General features: G+C 41.9%; 1 protein-coding gene across 1 annotated transcript in view; it reads left to right on the top strand.

The window, feature by feature from the left end:
• Nucleotides 1-18,701, top strand: part of ccdc17 (coiled-coil domain containing 17) — a 63,041-nt gene that overhangs the window by 20,831 nt on the left and 23,509 nt on the right. Inside the window, exons 3-6 of the mRNA XM_080196553.1 lie at nt 5,011-5,073; nt 8,948-9,077; nt 17,046-17,199; nt 18,502-18,618. Of these exons, the coding sequence (XP_080052679.1) occupies nt 5,011-5,073; nt 8,948-9,077; nt 17,046-17,199; nt 18,502-18,618 (464 nt within the window). The remainder of the gene's footprint in view (nt 1-5,010; nt 5,074-8,947; nt 9,078-17,045; nt 17,200-18,501; nt 18,619-18,701) is intronic.

Here is an 18,701-nt window from a genome sequence, read left to right as displayed (position 1 = left end):
GTGCAGGAATGGGACGGCCGTAGTTATGGGGGATTTCAATCTGCATATTGATTGGTCGACCCATGTTGGACGCGGTGGGCTCGAGGAGGAGTTCTTGGAATGCTGCCGGGATAGTTTCCTTGAACAGTGTGTGTTGGAGCTGACGAGGGAGCGAGCTATCTTGGATCTGGTGCTATGTAGTGAGGCGGGTAGAATCAGGGACCTTGTGGTGAAGGATCCTCTTGGGGGGAGTGATCATTGTATGGTGGAGTTTCTGGTGCAGATGGAGGAGGACAAAGTGGGTTCCCGGACACGTGTCCTTTGTTTGAACAGAGGGGAGTACGGTAGGATGAGAGAGGAATTGGCGAATGTGGACTGGGGGAGCGCGTTGGAAGGTAGGTCTGCTGAGGAGCAGTGGAGGATCTTTAAGGAGATCTTTCTTGGTGCTCAACAGAAATTTATTCCAATGGTCAAAAAGGACCATAGGAGGAGAGGTAATAAGCCGTGGATAACGAAGGAGGTGAAGGAAAGTGTTAAATTAAAAGTGGAGGCGTTTAGAGTAGCTAAGAGTAGTGGGCGAGAAGAGGATTGGGAGAGGTTTAAATGTCAACAAAGATTGACAAAGAAATTGATGAAGAAGGGTAGGAGAAACTATGAAGCTGGGCTAGCGCTTAATATAAAAAAGGATAGCAAGAGTTTTTATAAGTATATAAAAAGGAAGAGGCTGGCTAGGGTGAACGTTGGACCCTTAGAGGATGAGAAGGGGGACTTAGTGGTAGGGGATGGGGAAATGGCTGAGGTCTTGAATAACTTTTTTGTTTCGGTCTTCACAGAGAAGGACGTGAATAATTTACCGGGTGTTAGAGATGGAAAGGTGGTAGGACTGGAGGGTCTCAATGACATTACTGTTACTAGAGAGGCGGTGCTCGATAGACTGGAGGGGCTGATCGTGGACAAGTCCCCAGGACCGGATGGAATGCATCCGAGGGTTCTGAAAGAAATGGCGGAGGTGATAGTGGATGCCTTGGTGGTTATTTTCCAGACGTCGCTGGATTCCGGGGAAGTGCCGGAAGGTTGGAAAGCGGCTAATGTTACACCGTTGTTTAAGAAGGGTGCCAGGCAAAAGGCGGGGAATTATAGGCCGGTTAGTTTAACGTCTGTTGTAGGTAAAATGTTAGAATCTGTCATCAAGGAGGAAATAGCGAGGCATCTTGAGGGGAATTGCTTGATAGAGCAGACGCAGCATGGTTTCGTTAAGGGGAAGTCGTGTCTGACGAATTTACTGGAATTCTATGAGGATGTGTCTAGGGCAGTGGATAGAGGAGAGCCGGTGGATGTGGTCTTTCTTGATTTTCAGAAGGCGTTTGACAAGGTACCTCACAAGAGGTTATTGCAGAAGGTCAGGGGGCATGGGGTTGGGGGTAGGGTGTTAGCGTGGACAGAGGATTGGTTGTCAAATAGGAGGCAGAGAGTGGGGGTCAATGGGTGCTATTTGGATTGGCGGTTGGTGACTAGTGGCGTGCCTCAGGGGTCGGTGCTGGGGCCTCAGCTATTTACCATTTATATAGATGATCTGGAGGAGGGAACCGAGTGTATGGTGTCGAAATTTGCTGATGACACCAAGATTGGAGGAACGGCAAATTGTGCGGAGGGTGTGGAGAGTCTGCAGAAGGATCTAGATAGGCTGGGCAAATGGGCCAGGAACTGGCAAATGGAATTTAATGTTGGCAAGTGTGAGGTGGTCCACTTTGGTAGGAAGGATTATTACTTACATGGCGAAAAACTGCAGCATACAACAATGCAGAGGGACCTCGGGGTCCTTGTGCATGAGTCGCAAAAACCCAGCTTGCAGGTGCAGCAGGTGGTCAGGAAGGCGAATGGGATGCTGGCCTTCATAGCGAGGGGGATTGAATATAAAAGTAGTGAGGTCTTGCTGCGGCTATATAGAGCATTGGTGAGGCCGCAGCTGGAGTACTGTGTGCAGTTTTGGTCGCCGTACTTACGCAAGGATATTTTGGCCTTGGAGGGAGTGCAGAGGAGGTTTACTAGGCTGATGCCGGAGTTGAGGGGGTTGAGCTATGAGGAGAGGCTGAATAAACTAGGCTTGTACTCGTTAGAGTTTAGAAGAATGAGGGGAGATCTCATTGAGACGTATAAGATGATGAATGGGATGGATAGGATAGAGGTGGAAAGACTCTTCCCGCTCAGAAAGGACAGTAGGACTAGGGGGCACAGCCTCAAGATAAAGGGGGCGCAGTTTAGAATGGAGTTGAGGAGGAACTTCTTCACTCAAAGGGTGGTGAATCTCTGGAATTCTCTGCCCGTTGAAGTGGTGGAGGCTACCTCGCTAAATATATTTAAGATGCGGGTTGATGGGTTTCTGATAAGAGAGGGGATTAAGGGTTATGGGGAGAGGGCGGGAATATGGAACTGAGCCACGACAGATCAGCCATGATCTTATTGAATGACGGGGCAGGCTCGAAGGGCCAGATGGCCTACTCCTGCTCATATTTCTTATGTTGTTATGTAAGATAAAAGATAAATTGTCTATTTCTTATGTTATTATTATTAATCTGTGCGTACCTGTAACAATATGGCTGGGGTGAAGGAATAGCGTATTATAGTCAATCTTTTCATGATTAGTAAATATTTATTCTTTGGTTAGTTGTTAATTGGCAGATCCGTGACTTTCTTTATCCACAGCTCTAAACAGGAAATAAAAATTAAAACCCATTAAGCCAAGATTCCTCTCAGGGATTTATCTGTCTAGTAGTAACATTAGCTGGGATTGTAAAACAACAAGAAAAATGCTACAGCCTCTGTTGAGTCTGAGGACTTAATAAAAAAAACAGATTTGAACATAATTCCCTATCTTAAAGAATAACACGGCAATACTTTACGTTTTCAAACCATTAATGTAATAGATAACGAAAAGCAAATTGACTAAATACTACTTTTTTTGTAGGCTATTTGTACTTCAAATGACAGGAAAGAATGGGTCCCCTTTTAAACATATCACGTATTGCATGTTCCACGAAAGTACAGTCCTTAAAGCAAGCAGCCCACAATTTCTTCTATCTTCCAATGTGTTTCCATGTCTCTATTTCACAACTTTGGGTGGCTGTCTCCAGGTCTTTTCTTCAGTTTTTGGCAAATTTGTTGAATTCACCACCAATAGTAAAGCATGTTCCTGATGATTCATCTTCCCCCAACCATGCCAGGATGAGTTTTCTGGATCATCAGATGGTTGATGGGATACTCAATCCTCTTCAATTAGAAACTGCATCCCCCCTGTATCCTGGACTCGTAGCTCCCAAAGCCAAGCGCTGTTGTCTCTGCTTGCCCATATAGAACTGCTGTCTATCGTTCATTGATTTGTAAGGAAGCTTGTAACCTGATCTGAAAAATGGCTTCCTCTGCCCTCTTCCCCGTGTGAAACATGTTAGCCTTGGATCTAGATAGAAATGCTAGTCCAACTAGCATTTGGACTAAAAGTCCAACTTACTTTTCACCTAGGCAGCACGGTAGCGCAGTGGTTAGCACTGCTGCTTCACAGCTCCAGGGTCCTGAGTTTGATTCCCGGCTTGGGTCACTGTCTGTGTGGAGTTTGCACATTCTCCTCGTGTCTGCGTGGGTTTCCTCTGGGTACTCTGGTTTCCTCCCACAGTCCAACAATATGTGGGTTAGGCTGATTGGCCATGCTAAGAAATTGCCTCTTAGTATCCAGGGATGTGTAGGTTAGCGGGCTTTGTGGGTATGAAGTGTAGGGATATGGGGGTAGGGCCTGGATGGGATTGTATTTGGTGCAGACTCGATGGGCCAAAGGGCCTCTTTCTGCACTGTAGGATTCTATGATCACCTCAGAAGTAAATGAAAAACACACCATAAGTGTTTGCAATCTGGTACTTTCAACATCTTTTAGCACTTGGGAGACTCAGGAGTTTATTTATTGTAAGGTCGAAGGTTGCTGCCTTCATCTCCAAGCATAAATACCTTATGTCCTCAGTAAAACAATCTAAGCCTTCCTTTTATTTCTAATAATCAAACTATCCAGCTTTACTGCCAGGTAAACTTTCAATTTGTATTTGAATTTGTAGCTTGCTGTTTTGAAATTCCATTAAATGGTAGAATGTAGAATGGCATGGCAAATGGCACCTTGGAACTAAAGAAACTTTGGTGTAAAAGTTGGTTTCATGCAAGGCTAAGTTTAAGGAAGAGTCATTGGCCTGGAACTGCCGGGGGTACTTTGCTATTGAAACCTGTGCAGACAATTGGATTTATATGGTAATTTACGGGATCAGCGTAATTCCAAAGAATCGCGTTCGACTGGATCAGTCAGAAATAATGACAAAAGATAGAGAAGCTTAATCTTTGTCTAGAGCTAATATATACTATTACTATGCAAGTTCCCTTGATAGCTGAGATTATTCGTTGCATGGTTGATCCTGGCAAACACAGAAAGTCAGGCTTAATTGCTGTCTTGTACTGAATTAGCTACCACCTGCCTGACAGAGATCAGCTATATTGGGTAGTAGTAAATTGGCTAGATTTCCTGCTCCTTATTGTTATCCAATGACCCTGTTCACTGCAACTGTAGTTACTCAGCTAGTGGACCAGGACAGAATTGTCCTTGCTTATTATGCTCCTCAGGATTGTGTGTGCTGGCATTCACTGTCAAGGAATAATGATCATGTTGGTGACAGACTGGAGAGCATTTGGTGCCTTTGTTTCAGTGATCAGGAAAAGTGGGGGGAAAAAGTGGTGTGAAGAGAAAAACAGAATATGTTGCTTTAAACAAAATGCTGGTGACGCTCGGGAGATCAGTCAGCATCTATGAAGATAACTGATGAAAATCTACATCTGAAATATTAGCTTATAGATTCTCTCCACAGGTGCAACCCAACATTCTATGTCTGTGTTGTGTGTGTCATTTTTTTAAAAAAAGTCTGAATCTTTTACCATGCAGGTAATTTTTAACAATAGATCTGTGCATTACATTCTAATTCTTTGCTTATTTTTATGTATGTTTAGTTTCACAAACTGAGAATGTCGATTGAAGAAAGTTTGCCCCCATATAAATCTTGGCAAGGAGAGGTATGTGCAAGCTTATGATCTAACTGGTTAGTTGGTTACTACAGTGTCCATGGACATAATTATATAATTGTGATTTTGATTCTCATCTTTTTTACCTATAATTTGCCTCCAGAGAGATTGCACTTTTCTTGTATCTGCGTATACCTAATGTGAACCATAAACGTTTTCCCTCTTGGAGGAGACAATTTGGTCCATCAATGACTCTTGGAATAATCCAAAGTTAATTCCACTGCAGTTCTTTCAATTCCATATCTATGTATCTTCCTTCACTTATTCATTAAAATGCAATGGTATTTATTATTTACTCCATGGGCCACATCTAACAGACCTCTGCATAAGTAAGTTGCACCATATCATTTTATTTATTCTCTTTGTCGTCATTTTGAATTGATGATAATCTCAAAGGAAATAGTTTTTCCCCATTCACCACACCAAATAGCAAGGCTTGAAATGTAGGTATGGTATGTTGCTAAATTATACTTTTTTTTAAAAAAGCCCATATATGATGAATGAGAGATATTTTCTAAGTGTGTACAGTAAGTCTTGAAAACATGAGTGATTATTCCAAGAGCTCTGTACAAATAAATGTAATGTTGCGTGACTAATCTATTACAGCAGGACCATCAGCTATGTGACATGACAGCCCAAGCAACCTACTCAGTAATCTCTGTTGCCATTGCATTAAAAATTGTCAGCTGGTACCTCTTGGGAGCAGCCACCTAAACAAAGTAAAGGACTGTGCATTAAAAAACATCTTGTTAGTGAAATAGTCAATTTCAATTGTTATCACACTTTTCATAAAGTCAGTCACTGAAGCAAGTTCAGATATCTCAACAGCTGAACAATGGAGGATTAATGAAAGAATCTTGGCAGAAGCAGCAAGACTGAGAGAGAAATGAGCCAGCAGAGGGCAAAACAAAGTACCCTAAAGCGAACAGAGATTGTCAACCCCTCCCTGCTGAGCAGCAAACAGCTTCCATTCCCCTCCCACCACAAGCAGAAATTCTGTCACAAATCTCTCTTCAGTCTTGCACTGAAATCAATTTATTAATTTCACAAGTAATCTTACATTAACACTGCAATGAAGTTATTGTGAATATCCCCGACTTGCCACACTCCAACACTTGTTCGGATACACTGTGGAAGAATTTAGCATGGCCAATCTGCCTAACCAACATGTCTTTTGGACTGTGGGAGGAAACTGGAGCACCCGGAGGAAACCCACACAGACACAGGGAGAACGTGCAGACTCCACAGAGACAATGACCCAAGCCGGAATCAGTCGAAAAATGTGAGGGTTAGGTCGATTGGCCATGCTAAATTGCCTCTTAGTGTCAAGGAGACTAGCTAGGATAAATGCATGGGGTTATAGGGATAGGTTTTTTTATGGCCTCCTTCTGCACTGTAAGGATTCTATGATTCAAGCTTGGAATCGAACCTGGATCCCTGGCACTGTGAAGCAGCAGTGCTAACCATTGTGCCACCGTGTTGCCTCTCAGAGCACTTCCTCTCCTAATGCAGAAACCTGATTAGAGATTTGAACTGGCAGTTGAGGGCAAGGTGGATTCAAGACTCTGAAATACACTGAAGGATCTTGGAGAAGAAAGGGGTAGTTGGCAATGGTGCAGTACTTAACAGAGGGTGAGGGAGGGGAGACATACTAAGAGTTGATATCAGAATCCATCATTAAGGAGGAAATTGCGAGGCATCTTGAAGGCAATTGCTTGATAGAGCAGACGCAGCACGGTTTCATTAAAGGGAAGTCGTGTCTGACAAATTTACTGGAGTTCTATGAGGATGTGTCTAGGGCGGTCGATAGAGGAGAGCCGGTGGATGTGGTCTTTCTGGATTTTCAGAAGGCGTTTGACAAAGTACCTCATAAGAGGTTATTGCAGAAGGTCAGGGGACTTGGAGTTGGGGGTAGGGTGTTAGCGTGGATAGAGGATTGGTTGTCAAATAGGAGGCAGAGAGTGGGGGTCAATGGGTGCTATTCGGATTGGCGGATGGTGACTAGTGGAGTGCCCCAGGGGTCGGTGCTGGGGCCTCAGCTTTTTACCATTTATATAGATGATCTGGAGGAGGGAACCGAGTGTAGGGTGTCGAAATTTGCTGATGACACCAAGATTGGGGGAACGGCAAATTGCGCGGAGGGTGTGGAGAGTCTGCAGAAGGATCTAGATAGGCTGGGCGAATGGGCCAGGAAATGGCAAATGGAATTTAATGTTGGCAAGTGTGAGGTGGTCCACTTTGGTAGGAAGAATGGTAGGAAGGACTATTACTTACGGGGCGAAAAACTGCAGCAGGCGACGGTGCAGAGGGACCTCGGGGTGCTTGTGCATGAGTCGCAAAAACCCAGCTTGCAGGTGCAGCAGGTGGTCAGGAAGGCGAATGGGATGCTGGCCTTCATAGCGAAGGGGATTGAATATAAAAGTAGGGAGGTCTTGCTGCAGCTGTATAGGGCATTGGTGAGGCCGCAGCTGGAGTACTATGTGCAGTTTTGGGCGCCGCACCTGCGCAAAGATATTTTGGCCTTGGAGGGAGTGCAGAGGAGGTTTACTAGGCTGATACCGGAGTTGAGGGGGTTGACCTATGAGGAGAGGCTGAATAAACTAGGCTTGTACTCGTTGGAGTTTAGAAGAATGAGGGGAGATCTCATTGAGACGTATAAGATGATGAATGGGATGGATAGGATAGAGGTGGAGAGACTCTTCCCACTGAAAAAAGACAGTAGGACTAGGGGGCACAGCCTCAAGATAAAGGGGGGACGTTTTAGAACGGAGTTGAGGAGGAACTTCTTCACTCAAAGGGTGGTGAATCTCTGGAATTCTCTACCCATTGAAGTGGTGGAGGCTGCCTCGCTAAATATTTTCAAGAAGCGGGTTGATGGGTTTTTGATAAGAGAGGGGATTAAGGGTTATGGGGAGAGGGCCGGAAAGTGGAACTGAGCCACGACAGATCAGCCATGATCTTATTGAATGGCGGGGCAGGCTCGAAGGGCCAGATGGCCTACTCCTGCTCCTATTTCTTATGAAAGGATCTCAGCACTTGGGCAGAGGTGAAGCAGAGCAAGGTAACTGACATAGGCTACCTGAGACCAGGAAAGAATGTTGAGCACTCAGCAGTTTAGTGAAAATGGAGTCAAGCGAGAGCGGGAGAGTCTTTTGGATGAGATGAATTTGCTGAAGGTGTTCAGTGATGTAGAGAAACTAAAGAAAGACACAGGATCAGGGCTGGGCTAAGGGGAATACCAAGCAGAGTGAGGGAGTTGATTTGATAACCAGTGGGAGGAGAGAGTCAGTATAATCATGACAAAAAAACTAACTCCCTTGCAGCTGTTTGAGGTGAGAATTGAGGGGATAGGGTTAAACTTAACTTTAACTTTAATGAGCCAATTGTTGGTGAAGACAAACCTTAGGATTATTTTTGATCTGTAGCAGATCTCCCATTATTTGTTTTGCTGTGTCCCCGTTTATCAATTTATTTTAAAAAAAAGTTGTGTGAGTATCCTTTGTCAGTGGTGTGAGACAGGTAATATTAAATATTTGAATTCCTGCTGTTTTCTACAAAGGTGAAACTTGGGTCAATCACAACTGCTTTTGGTGCATAATAATCAACTACTGTGCATCAGAAGGAACTGGTTGATCTAGTGCCTGTCTCCAGAAATCACCAGGAATTTGAAGACCCCATGCTGAGTTGTAAAGGCCTAATGGGAGACAATGGCTCTGAAAACAGTGTGTAATAAATCAAGATGATATGAATCTAAGAAAAAGTGCATTTTGATTTGCACAGCCAATTAGGTTCATCTCTGAAAGCTGCTTCTTAAAACCATATCAGTACTTGTCACACTAAATTTAAAATTGTCAATATTGAACAGCTTGACATAAGCCCCCGAATCCAGAGGGATTGGGAACACCAGGAACGGATGCGAGAAATAGCAGAAGTGCATGGTCGACATCTGGCAGATATTCAAGCTCGAAACAGAGATTTGGAGCAGCAAAGAAATGGTAGGAAGCTTAATATCACTTTGTTTTCTATTGTAGAGTGGTAGAAGCTTTGCCTCAGTAAAACCTGCTACCTTATTCAGTTGCTCAAGAGACATGCAAACATACAAATTATGAGCAAAAGTAGACCCTTTGACCCCTCAAGCCTGCTCCACCAGTCAACACAGCCAAGGCTGATCAGATTGTAGCCACAACTCCATATTCCCACCTATCCCTGACAATCTTTTACCCCCTTAGTCATCAAAAATCTGTCTACCTCTGCCTTAAAAATATTCAACAACTCTACTTCCCTATTTGAGGAAGAGAGTTCCACAATTATCTCTTTCACAAAGATAGCGTTTAATCAATATCCTACTTTGCATTAGTTTCAAACTTGGACTGAGCTGATAATACAACTAAGTTTTTGCTGAGTCTTGACATGTAAAATGGCACGTTAAATATTATGCTAATCAACCTTTATGTACAGTAGTTCAAAATAAAATGGGAAAACTAAAAAAAATTAAACATCTCTCTTTAAGGGAAGTGAAAGTGGCCCAGCTAATCCTCCATTAACTGCTATTGCTAGGTTCTGTGAAAACTCAATCAAGTTCTTTGTTGAATTTGGGGCAAAACTGTTTACAACCTATATAAATTATCTGCAAGCAGGGACAATGTAACGTAGCAAAATTTGCAGATGATTCTATAATAGGTAAGAAAGTAGGCAGTGAAGAGGATATTGATAGGCTAGGAAAATGGCCCAAAACTTGGCAGATGGAGTTTAATGTGGATAAATCTGAGTATATCCATTTTAGCAGAAAAAACAGGCAAATTATTATCTAAATGGAAAGCAGATTCAAAATGTGTCTGGGCAGAGGGATTTGGGTGTCTATGTTCGTGAATTGCAGAAAGTTGGTATGCAGGTGCAACATGTAATAAAGAAGGCAAAAAGGATGTTGGTATTTATTGCAAAAGGACTGGAGTATAAACGTAGAGAAGTGTTGTTGCAATTGTATAGGGTGTTGGTGAGACCACATCTGGAATATTGTGTCCAGTTTTGGTCTCCTTATACGAGGAAGGATGTTGTGGCTAAGAGGTAGTTCAGAGGAGGTTCAACAGATTGATTCCGAGGATGAAGGGGTTGATGTATAAGGAGAGATTAAATAATTTGTGCTTGTATTCACTGGAGTTTAGAAGGATGAGAGGGGATCTGATTGAGGAATATAAAATTTTAAAAGGGATTGATGAAGTAAATGTAGACCAAATGTTTCCTCTTATGGAGCAGTATAGATCAAGAGACCTAGATATAGGTTGAAAGGTGGTAGATATAAAACTAAGATGAGGAGAAACGATTTCTTGCAGAGGGTGGTGAATCTGTGGGACTCGCTGCCCCATAGCATGATGGAGACTGAATCACCAAATGGTTTCAAAAAGGAGATAGGTATTTCTTTTCAAAAAATGTGATATAGGGAACGAGTAGGAAAGTGGATTTGAAACCAGGGAGAGGTCAGCAATGATCTGATTGAATGGCACGGTAGGCTCGAAGGGCTGAATTTGCCTACTTCTGCTCCTATTCCTGTGTCTCTAAATTGTCTTAACCATTCACGTGAGGCAATTGGTGTAGGGCAATATGGAAGGACAGCATGGCTAGGTAACAGAGAAAAAAATTAATTTGAATTATGATGTGTTGAACCTTACGTATGTTGTGCATTTTCTGTACATGTTTTTGGTCACACTTTATTTATCAACACCAACGACGTGACACAAGTATCAATATATGAAGTCAAAAGTGTTTTAGGTCTCAACTGTGAGTGGCACTGTTACATTTCTCATTTGCATTTTCTAGGTGTACTCGCCATTTTCATTTTTAAAAACAGAATTCTTTGATCTTTTCAGATTTAACATGGCTCTCCAGCCAGCCATTTCTGCAACTTACTCATTTTTAAATTATCCACTCAATTTATTGATTATAAAAATTGTGTGTGAAAGCCCTCACACTCAGATCAGGGCAATTATTTGAGGCTACTTGATTTAGATTTAGGGTCTGTCCCAGCTAACAGGGTGAGGAACAACAGTATATCTCATTATTTATACTAGAATTAAATTTTAATATCTATACCAAGGTAAAACTTGCAATGAGACAAGTCTATAACTTTTTAAACTTTACTGGGGTTAGCACAAACAATTTTTCAAAAAGGCTGGCATGAATGGTGAAGGGGCTCAATAGTATATGTCTACAACTCTTCCTGAGCAATCTCGCATGAAAGCTTCTGGTATAAAATAAAAACTACTTCACATCAAAAGATTGGCCATGCTAAATTGCCCCTTAGTGACTCAAGATAACATTTTTATTTATTAGTGTCACAAGTAGGCTTACATTAACACTGCAATGAAGTTACTGTGAAAATCCCCTAGTTGCCACATTCTGGTGCCTGTTCGGGTACACTGTGGGAGAATTTAGCATGGCCAATGCACCTAACCACATCTTTTGGACTGTAGAAGGAAACTGGAGCACCCAAAGGAAACCCACACAGACACATGGAGAAATTCAGACTCCGATATTACAGTGAGCCAAGCTAGGAATCGAACCTGGGTCCCTAGTGCTGTGAGGCAGTAGTGCTAATCACTGTGCTACCCTGCCGTGTGTAGGTTAGGGAAATTAGTGGAGTAAATACGTTGGGTTGCAGGAATAATGCTTGGGTGAGATGCTGTGTCAGGGAGTCAGTGCAGACTCGAGGGACTGAATGGCTTCCTTCTGCACTGTTGGGATTCTATGTGCATACATCTTGTTAAGTAACACTTGTCACTGTTATTTCTGATACACTGTCTACCATAATTAAACTTTGCTGCAAGTCCTTTAAGTCAATGATGGTGTTGTTGACTTTCTTCATTGCATCTCTACTTCAAAGTCCCCACAGTTGTCCTGAGATCAAAGTTGTTTCTCTCTGCCTGCTGCTTTCTCCTGCTGCTCCTTTCACTTTCCTGCTGAAGTGAACGCTACCAATTTGGGGGCTTATTCTGGTGCAGAGTTGCTGAGGCTTGGCAGCACTTTGGAGGGCAAAAACTGAGGTTGGTTGGAATTGTGGAGGGGTGCAAAATGGGTTTCAATCATGAATCAAGGAGAGTCATCAGTAAATTCAATGTGGAATTCAGGAGAGACTTCTTTACCCAAAGAGTGGTTAGAATTTGGACTGAGGCATCACAAAGTACATTTGAAAGGCATATTTAGTAACTCTAGCTTATAATACTTTGGGCATATGAACATACAAAAGTTTAAGCACTTGATTGACTGACATGTCATTCACACAACAACAGAAATTAACAACTAGTTGCATTTACCCCTGCAATGTAGATAAACATCAGATAGTGCTACACTGAAGTGTAACCTAACTGGGAAGAATGACCAAATGTTTAATGAGAAATGCGGGTTTTAGGATGGTCTTAAAGCATGAAAAGAGGTTGGCTCTTGGTTCCCCATTGTAGGTCAACAAGCAATGAGGTAATGGGCGAACGTACCTGATGTAAGGTAGAATAAGGGCAGCAGAGCTTTGGATGAGCTGAAGTTTACAGTCATTAGGCCATTTACCTTTTAAAGGGAAATGGAGGTTACATAATGGTGATAGTGCCTTTCAATAGAAAAATGCATTGTACATTTATACAGTTTTATGGTCCTAAATTTGTTACTTCAGACTTACCATATGCATTACTACAGGAAATATGCTAATATTGATGATCAATTAGTTAAAGTTAAATTCTGAGAAAAATATTAACGCAAAGATACACAAATTACATAAATCTACAACACAGACTGTTCAACCCAACAGATCTATTTCAGTATTTAGATTTCAAGAACCTCCTATCACTCTAATTATGTTTTCTGACTCTGTCCCAGTATCCCTTTAGTCACAGAATCTCAGTGCAGAAGAGGCCCTTTGGCCCATCAAGTTTGCACTGACACGTGAGAAACACTTGACCTATCTACCTACCTAATTCCATTTACCCATGCTTGGCCCATTGCCTTAAATGTTATGATGTGCCAAGTGTTAATCCAGGTACCTTTTAAAGGATGTGAGCAGCCCGTCTTCTCCACCCTTCCAGGCAGCACGTTCTAGACCATCACTACGCTCTGGGTAAAATTGTTTTTCTTCACGTTGTCCCTAAACCTTCTGCCCCTTACCTTGAACCAGTCCTTTCCTGACTGATCCTTCAACAAAGGTGAATTATATACACTGCTGCCACTGTGCTTCGCAGATGGAGGGAGCAGAAGTCAGAGGTAATGGATGGGTTGCTTTGTCCGGAATGGAGTCAAGCTTCTTGAATGTTTATGGAGCTGCATTCATCCAGGAAAGTGGGGAATATTCCATGACAATCCTGATATGTGCCTTGTGGATAGTGGCAGGCTTTGGGGAGTTAGGAGGCGAGTTATTCACTGCAGGATTCCTAGCCTCTGCCTGCTCTTGTAGCCATGGCATTTGTATGGCTGATCCAGTTCAGTTTCTGGTCACTGGTAACCTCCAAGATGTTGATAGTGGTGGATGCAGGAATGATAATGCCATTGAATGTCAACAGGAGATGTTTAGATTCTCTCTTGTTGGAGAAGGTCATTGCCTGACACTTGTGTGACACAAGCATTATCAACCCAACACTGAATATCGCCCAGATCTTGCTGAATATGGGCACAGACTGCTTCAGTACCTGAGGAGTTGCAAATGGTGCTGAATATTATGCAATCATCAGTGAACTGACCCCACTTCTGATCACCTGATGGAAGGAAGGTCACTAATGAAACAGCTGAAGATGGTTGGACCTCAGACGCTACCCTGAGGGTGGTTGACCCCAACAACCGCATCCATTTTCCTTTGTGCTCGGTATGGCTCCAACCAGTGAGTATTCCCCTGATTCCCATTGACTCCAGTTTTGACCAGACGTCTTGATATTGCACTCTGTCAAATGCTGCATTGATGTCAAGAACAGTCACACTTTCAATTTGGCACCTCACTTAAAAGTTGCCTGGTGTTTCATTGCGAGGGAGATGGGAACTGCCAGCTCCACAAGTTTAAGTGCCTTTTCCAGCTCTTTGTGAGTCAGGAGTTGCAAGGAAACCTTTGGCCATCGCCTGCCTTTATTACTGACATCTCTGTAACGTATCTCCAGCCTCAATGACCTATGTGTCCCGCTGCCTCGCTAAATATTTTTAAGAAGCGGGTTGATGGGTTTTTGATAAGAGAGGGGATTAAGGGTTATGGGGAGAGGGCGGGAAAGTGGAACTGAGCCACGACAGATCAGCCATGATCTTATTGAATGGCGGGGCAGGCTCGAAGGGCTAGATGGCCTACTCCTGCTCCTATTTCTTATGTTCTTATGTACCATGCCAGAATTTGACAGGCAACTGGGTTCCTCCCTGGTGGACAATAGACCCAAAAGTTAAAGTTCTCCTGTTAAATTTGATTTCAGTGCCATGCCTTCCATCATTTTCGGTCTCTCTCCTCCTCTCTCCGTGAATACTGGGGCCATAATTTCCAAAACTGAGATTCAACAAAAACACGGAATGGAGTATAGGGCCTGGTGGTCAGCACATCCAATTTCCTGGCTACTGATTTTAATAGTTAGAAAATTGGAAGTTCTGGAGCTCAAGCCTGTTGATGTTTGGCCTGATTCTCCAATTTTTTACCATAGAAAGTAGAAGTAGGCCATTTGGCCCTTTGACTCTGCTCTACCATTCATCTTGATCATGGTTGATCATCGAATTTAATGCCCCGATCACTCTTTCTCCAATATCCCTTGATTCCTTTAGCCCCAAGAGCTATATATAATTTCTTCTTGAAATCAGACAATGTTTTGGCCTCAGCTACTTTCTGTGGTAGTGAATTCTGCACATTCACCACCCTCTGGGTGAAGAAATTTCTCCTCACCTCATTTCTAAAGGCTTACCCCCTATCCTCAAACTATGACTCCTAATTCTGAATTCTCCTACTATTGGGAACATTCTTTCTGAATCTATCCTGACTAGCCCTGTTAGAATTTGATAAGTTTCTACGAGATCACCTATCACTCTTCCAACTCCAGAAATCCTAACTTAGTCTGATTTAGTCCCTCCTCATATGACAGACTTGCCATTTCAGGAATCAGCCTGGCAAACCTGCACTGTACTCTCTCTACTGCAAGGACAGCCTTCCTCAGGTAAGGACGTCAAAACTGCACACAGTTCTCCAGGTGTGGCCTCACCAATGTCCTGTATAGTTGCAGCAAAACATCCTTATCCCTATATGCAAATCCTGTCGCTATGAAGGCCAACATATCATTTGCCTTCCTTACTGTCTGCTGAACCTGTGCGCTTACTTTCAGGGACTGATGTACCAGGGCTTCAAGCTCTCATCCATTCAAGTAATAATCCATCTTCCTATTATTGCTACCAAAGGATAACGTCACACTTATCCATATTATACTGCATTTGCCACGCAGATGCCCACACACTCAGCCTGTCCAAATCACACTGAAGCATAGGGTCATTGGGGTTTACAGCATGGAAACAGGCTCTTCGGCCCAACTTGTCAATGCTGCCCTTTTTTTAAAACTCCTAAGCTAATACCAATTGCTCACTTTTGGCCCATATCCTTCTATACCCATCTTACCCATGTAACTATCTAAATGCTTTTTAAAAAACAAAATTGTACCCACCTCTACTACTACCTCTGGCAGCTTGTTCCAGACACTCATCATCCTTTGTGTGAAAAAATTGCCCCTCTGGATACTTTTATATCTCTCCCTTCCCACCTTAAACCTATGCCCTCTAGTTTTAGACTCCCCAACTTTGGAAAAAGATATTCACTATCTAGCTGACCTGTACCCTTCATTATTTTGTAGACCTGTATAAGATCATCCCTCGGTTTCCTATGCTCCGAAGGCAAAAGTCCCAGTCTATCCACCTCTCCTTATAACTCAAACCATCAAGTCCTGGTAGCATCCTAGTAAATCTTGTCTGCACTCTTTCGAGTTTAATAATATCCTTCCTATAATTAGGTGACCAGAACTGCACACAGTATTCCAAGTGTGGCCTTACCAATGTCTTGTACAACTTCAACAAGACGTTCCAACTCCTGTATTTGATGTTCTGACCGATGAAACCAAGCATGCCAAATGGCACCTTCACCACTCTGTCTACTTCTGACTCCACTTTCAAGGAGCTATGAACATATACCCCCTAGATCTCTTTGTTCTGTAACTCTCCCTATCGCCCTGCCCTGGTTCAATCTACCAAAATGTATCATCTCACATTTAGCTAAATTAAACTCCAACTGCCATTCGTCAGCCCACAGGCCCAATTGATTAAGATCCCATTGCAATTGGAGATAACTTTGTTCACTGTCCACTATGCCACCAATCTTAGTGTCATCTGCAAACTTACTAACCATGACTCCTATATTCTCATCCAAATCATTAATATAAATGAAAAACAACAGTGGATCCAGCACATCATTGATCACAGGCCTCCAGTTTGAAAAACAATTCTCTACAACCACCCTTTCGCTTCTGTCAAGAAGCCAATTTTGTATCCATTTAGATACCTCACCCTTTGTGAGATACCTCATCTCTGCATCCTCCTCACAGCTTACCCTTTGTAAGATTTGCAAATTTGGAGATATGCTTTCAGTTCCCTCTTTCAAATCATTAATATATAATGTGAACAGTTGGGGTCCTGGCACAAATCCCTGTGGAACTCCACTAGTTATGGACTGCCAATCAGGAAAAGACCCATGTCAACTCTATGCTTCCTATCTGATGACCAGCTTTCTATCCATCTCAAAACATTACCTGCAATTCCATGTGCTTTAACTTTACATAGTTTGTTACTAGTTAATAAGGCCCAGCAGCAAGAACAGAGTTTTGCAATTTTGGGTCTAAAATAAACTTTACTGATGTCTGCAGTGGAATGTTACATATTTTTAAACAGCCATTCAAAATTAAGGATCATTGGGCCTCTTTATTTTTTGTAAGAAATCCGTCTGCGTCTAGAGGAGCTTTCATCCAAAGAGCATTTCACAGCCCATATTGAGCAGATGTTACTGGGACTTAAGGCACAGGAGGAGAAGAATCAGCGGGCTTTAGATGCACTCCGAGAGCAAATTGAAATGCTGCAGATGGAATCCATGTACGTATATAAATATACAATATAAATAAAAGGTGGAACAGTCGTAGCAAACTGAACAGAAGACAGCATAATGTAAACTTAGAGAATGCCCTCTCTGGAGGGCTTAGTAGTTCCTTTATATTATTTCCAAAAGACATTCGATAAGGTGTTGCACAAAAGCTAAAAGCCCATAGTGTTGGGGGGTAATATATTAACATGGCTAAAGATTGGCTAACTGATTGAAGACAGAAAGTTGGGTTAAGAGGGAAATTTTCAGAATGGTAGCCTGTAACTAGTGGAGTGCCACAATATAACTAAAATTAAAATATATTTATTCTGTTTCTCTCATTGACCTTACTAGTTGATTTTTTTTTAAAAAAATCAGTTGGTGCACATCAATGATGAGTTGTTACAGCACTGTAAAATCCTGATACTATAACTCCAATTCTGATCTTAGAATTTTATGTGTACTCTTTGTGTACAATATTTTACAAATATTCAGTGTGCTAGTATGACTTTGAATGCAACTATTATAACAGCTTAGCAATTTTAATATCTAAATATTAAAGAAACATCAAATTACATTTACAAATCAATCCAATGACAATAGATTGAAGCTGGAAGATATACTTGTGTCAGAGATTTTATCACATTAATGTTGGAATGCCATTTTGTGTTGTGCCTGAGTAAATATTGTAGCACCTTATACATGGCCTCAGCACATGCAAATACTGCAACTTCATTGTGACCCAATTATATTAATTTGTATACAGCATTAGAAGATGTCAACTTATTTTGTATTGCTATACAGTAGTAGTGTGATTGCTTGAGAATGCAGTCTAATTTCCCAATCATATTCCTCAACTAATTTTCAGAAAGTTAAGCACTATTTCAATATTTTAATGCAGCTGTCACCAAAATATTTTCTGATTAAGATGGTCCTTTAGGCCGATGATGTGTAACTTAATTTATGATAATTTTGTGGCATTCAAGTGTTTTCCTTATCATCTAGTTTGTTAGCCAGATTTTATTTTATCATTAAGAGTTAAGTTAGAATGCCAGTCATGGCTAAAGCTCATCTCTGAAAATGAGTCACCTAGCACAAGAGCAGTTAAGACATTTTATTAGGAAAAACATACGAATAGAAAGCTGAAATGTAAAAGTTTATATGTCAGGGAAGTGAGGGGGGTGGCTTCTGCTCTGTAATTAGATTACATAGACTATCAGTCGAACCATTGTTATTTTGACAAAAGTAAAATACATTTCAATTGTGTTGTAAATTCTGTATAATTCTATTGACTTGTGCATATGTTCTTGTCCAAGTGTCAAACAGGATTCAGTCAAAGTTACAGACAACTCTCCTGCAGCAAAAAAGGAAGAAAAAGTCCCTCTTACTTTTGTATCGTTTGCTGGAAGTGACAGTCTATCCACTGAAATAGGGTGCGTAGAATATATTTTAAAAATATAAATGGAATAACATTACCCATTAGTAAATGACTAAACTATGTCAACCCCAAATGTAA

This window comes from Carcharhinus amblyrhynchos, chromosome 9 (genome assembly GCF_965287045.1).
Source record: "Carcharhinus amblyrhynchos chromosome 9, sCarAmb.v2.hapA, whole genome shotgun sequence".
Taxonomy (NCBI): domain Eukaryota; kingdom Metazoa; phylum Chordata; class Chondrichthyes; order Carcharhiniformes; family Carcharhinidae; genus Carcharhinus; species Carcharhinus amblyrhynchos.
The sequence above is the reverse complement of the archived record's forward strand: the minus strand, read 5'-3'. Positions and strand labels throughout refer to the sequence as shown.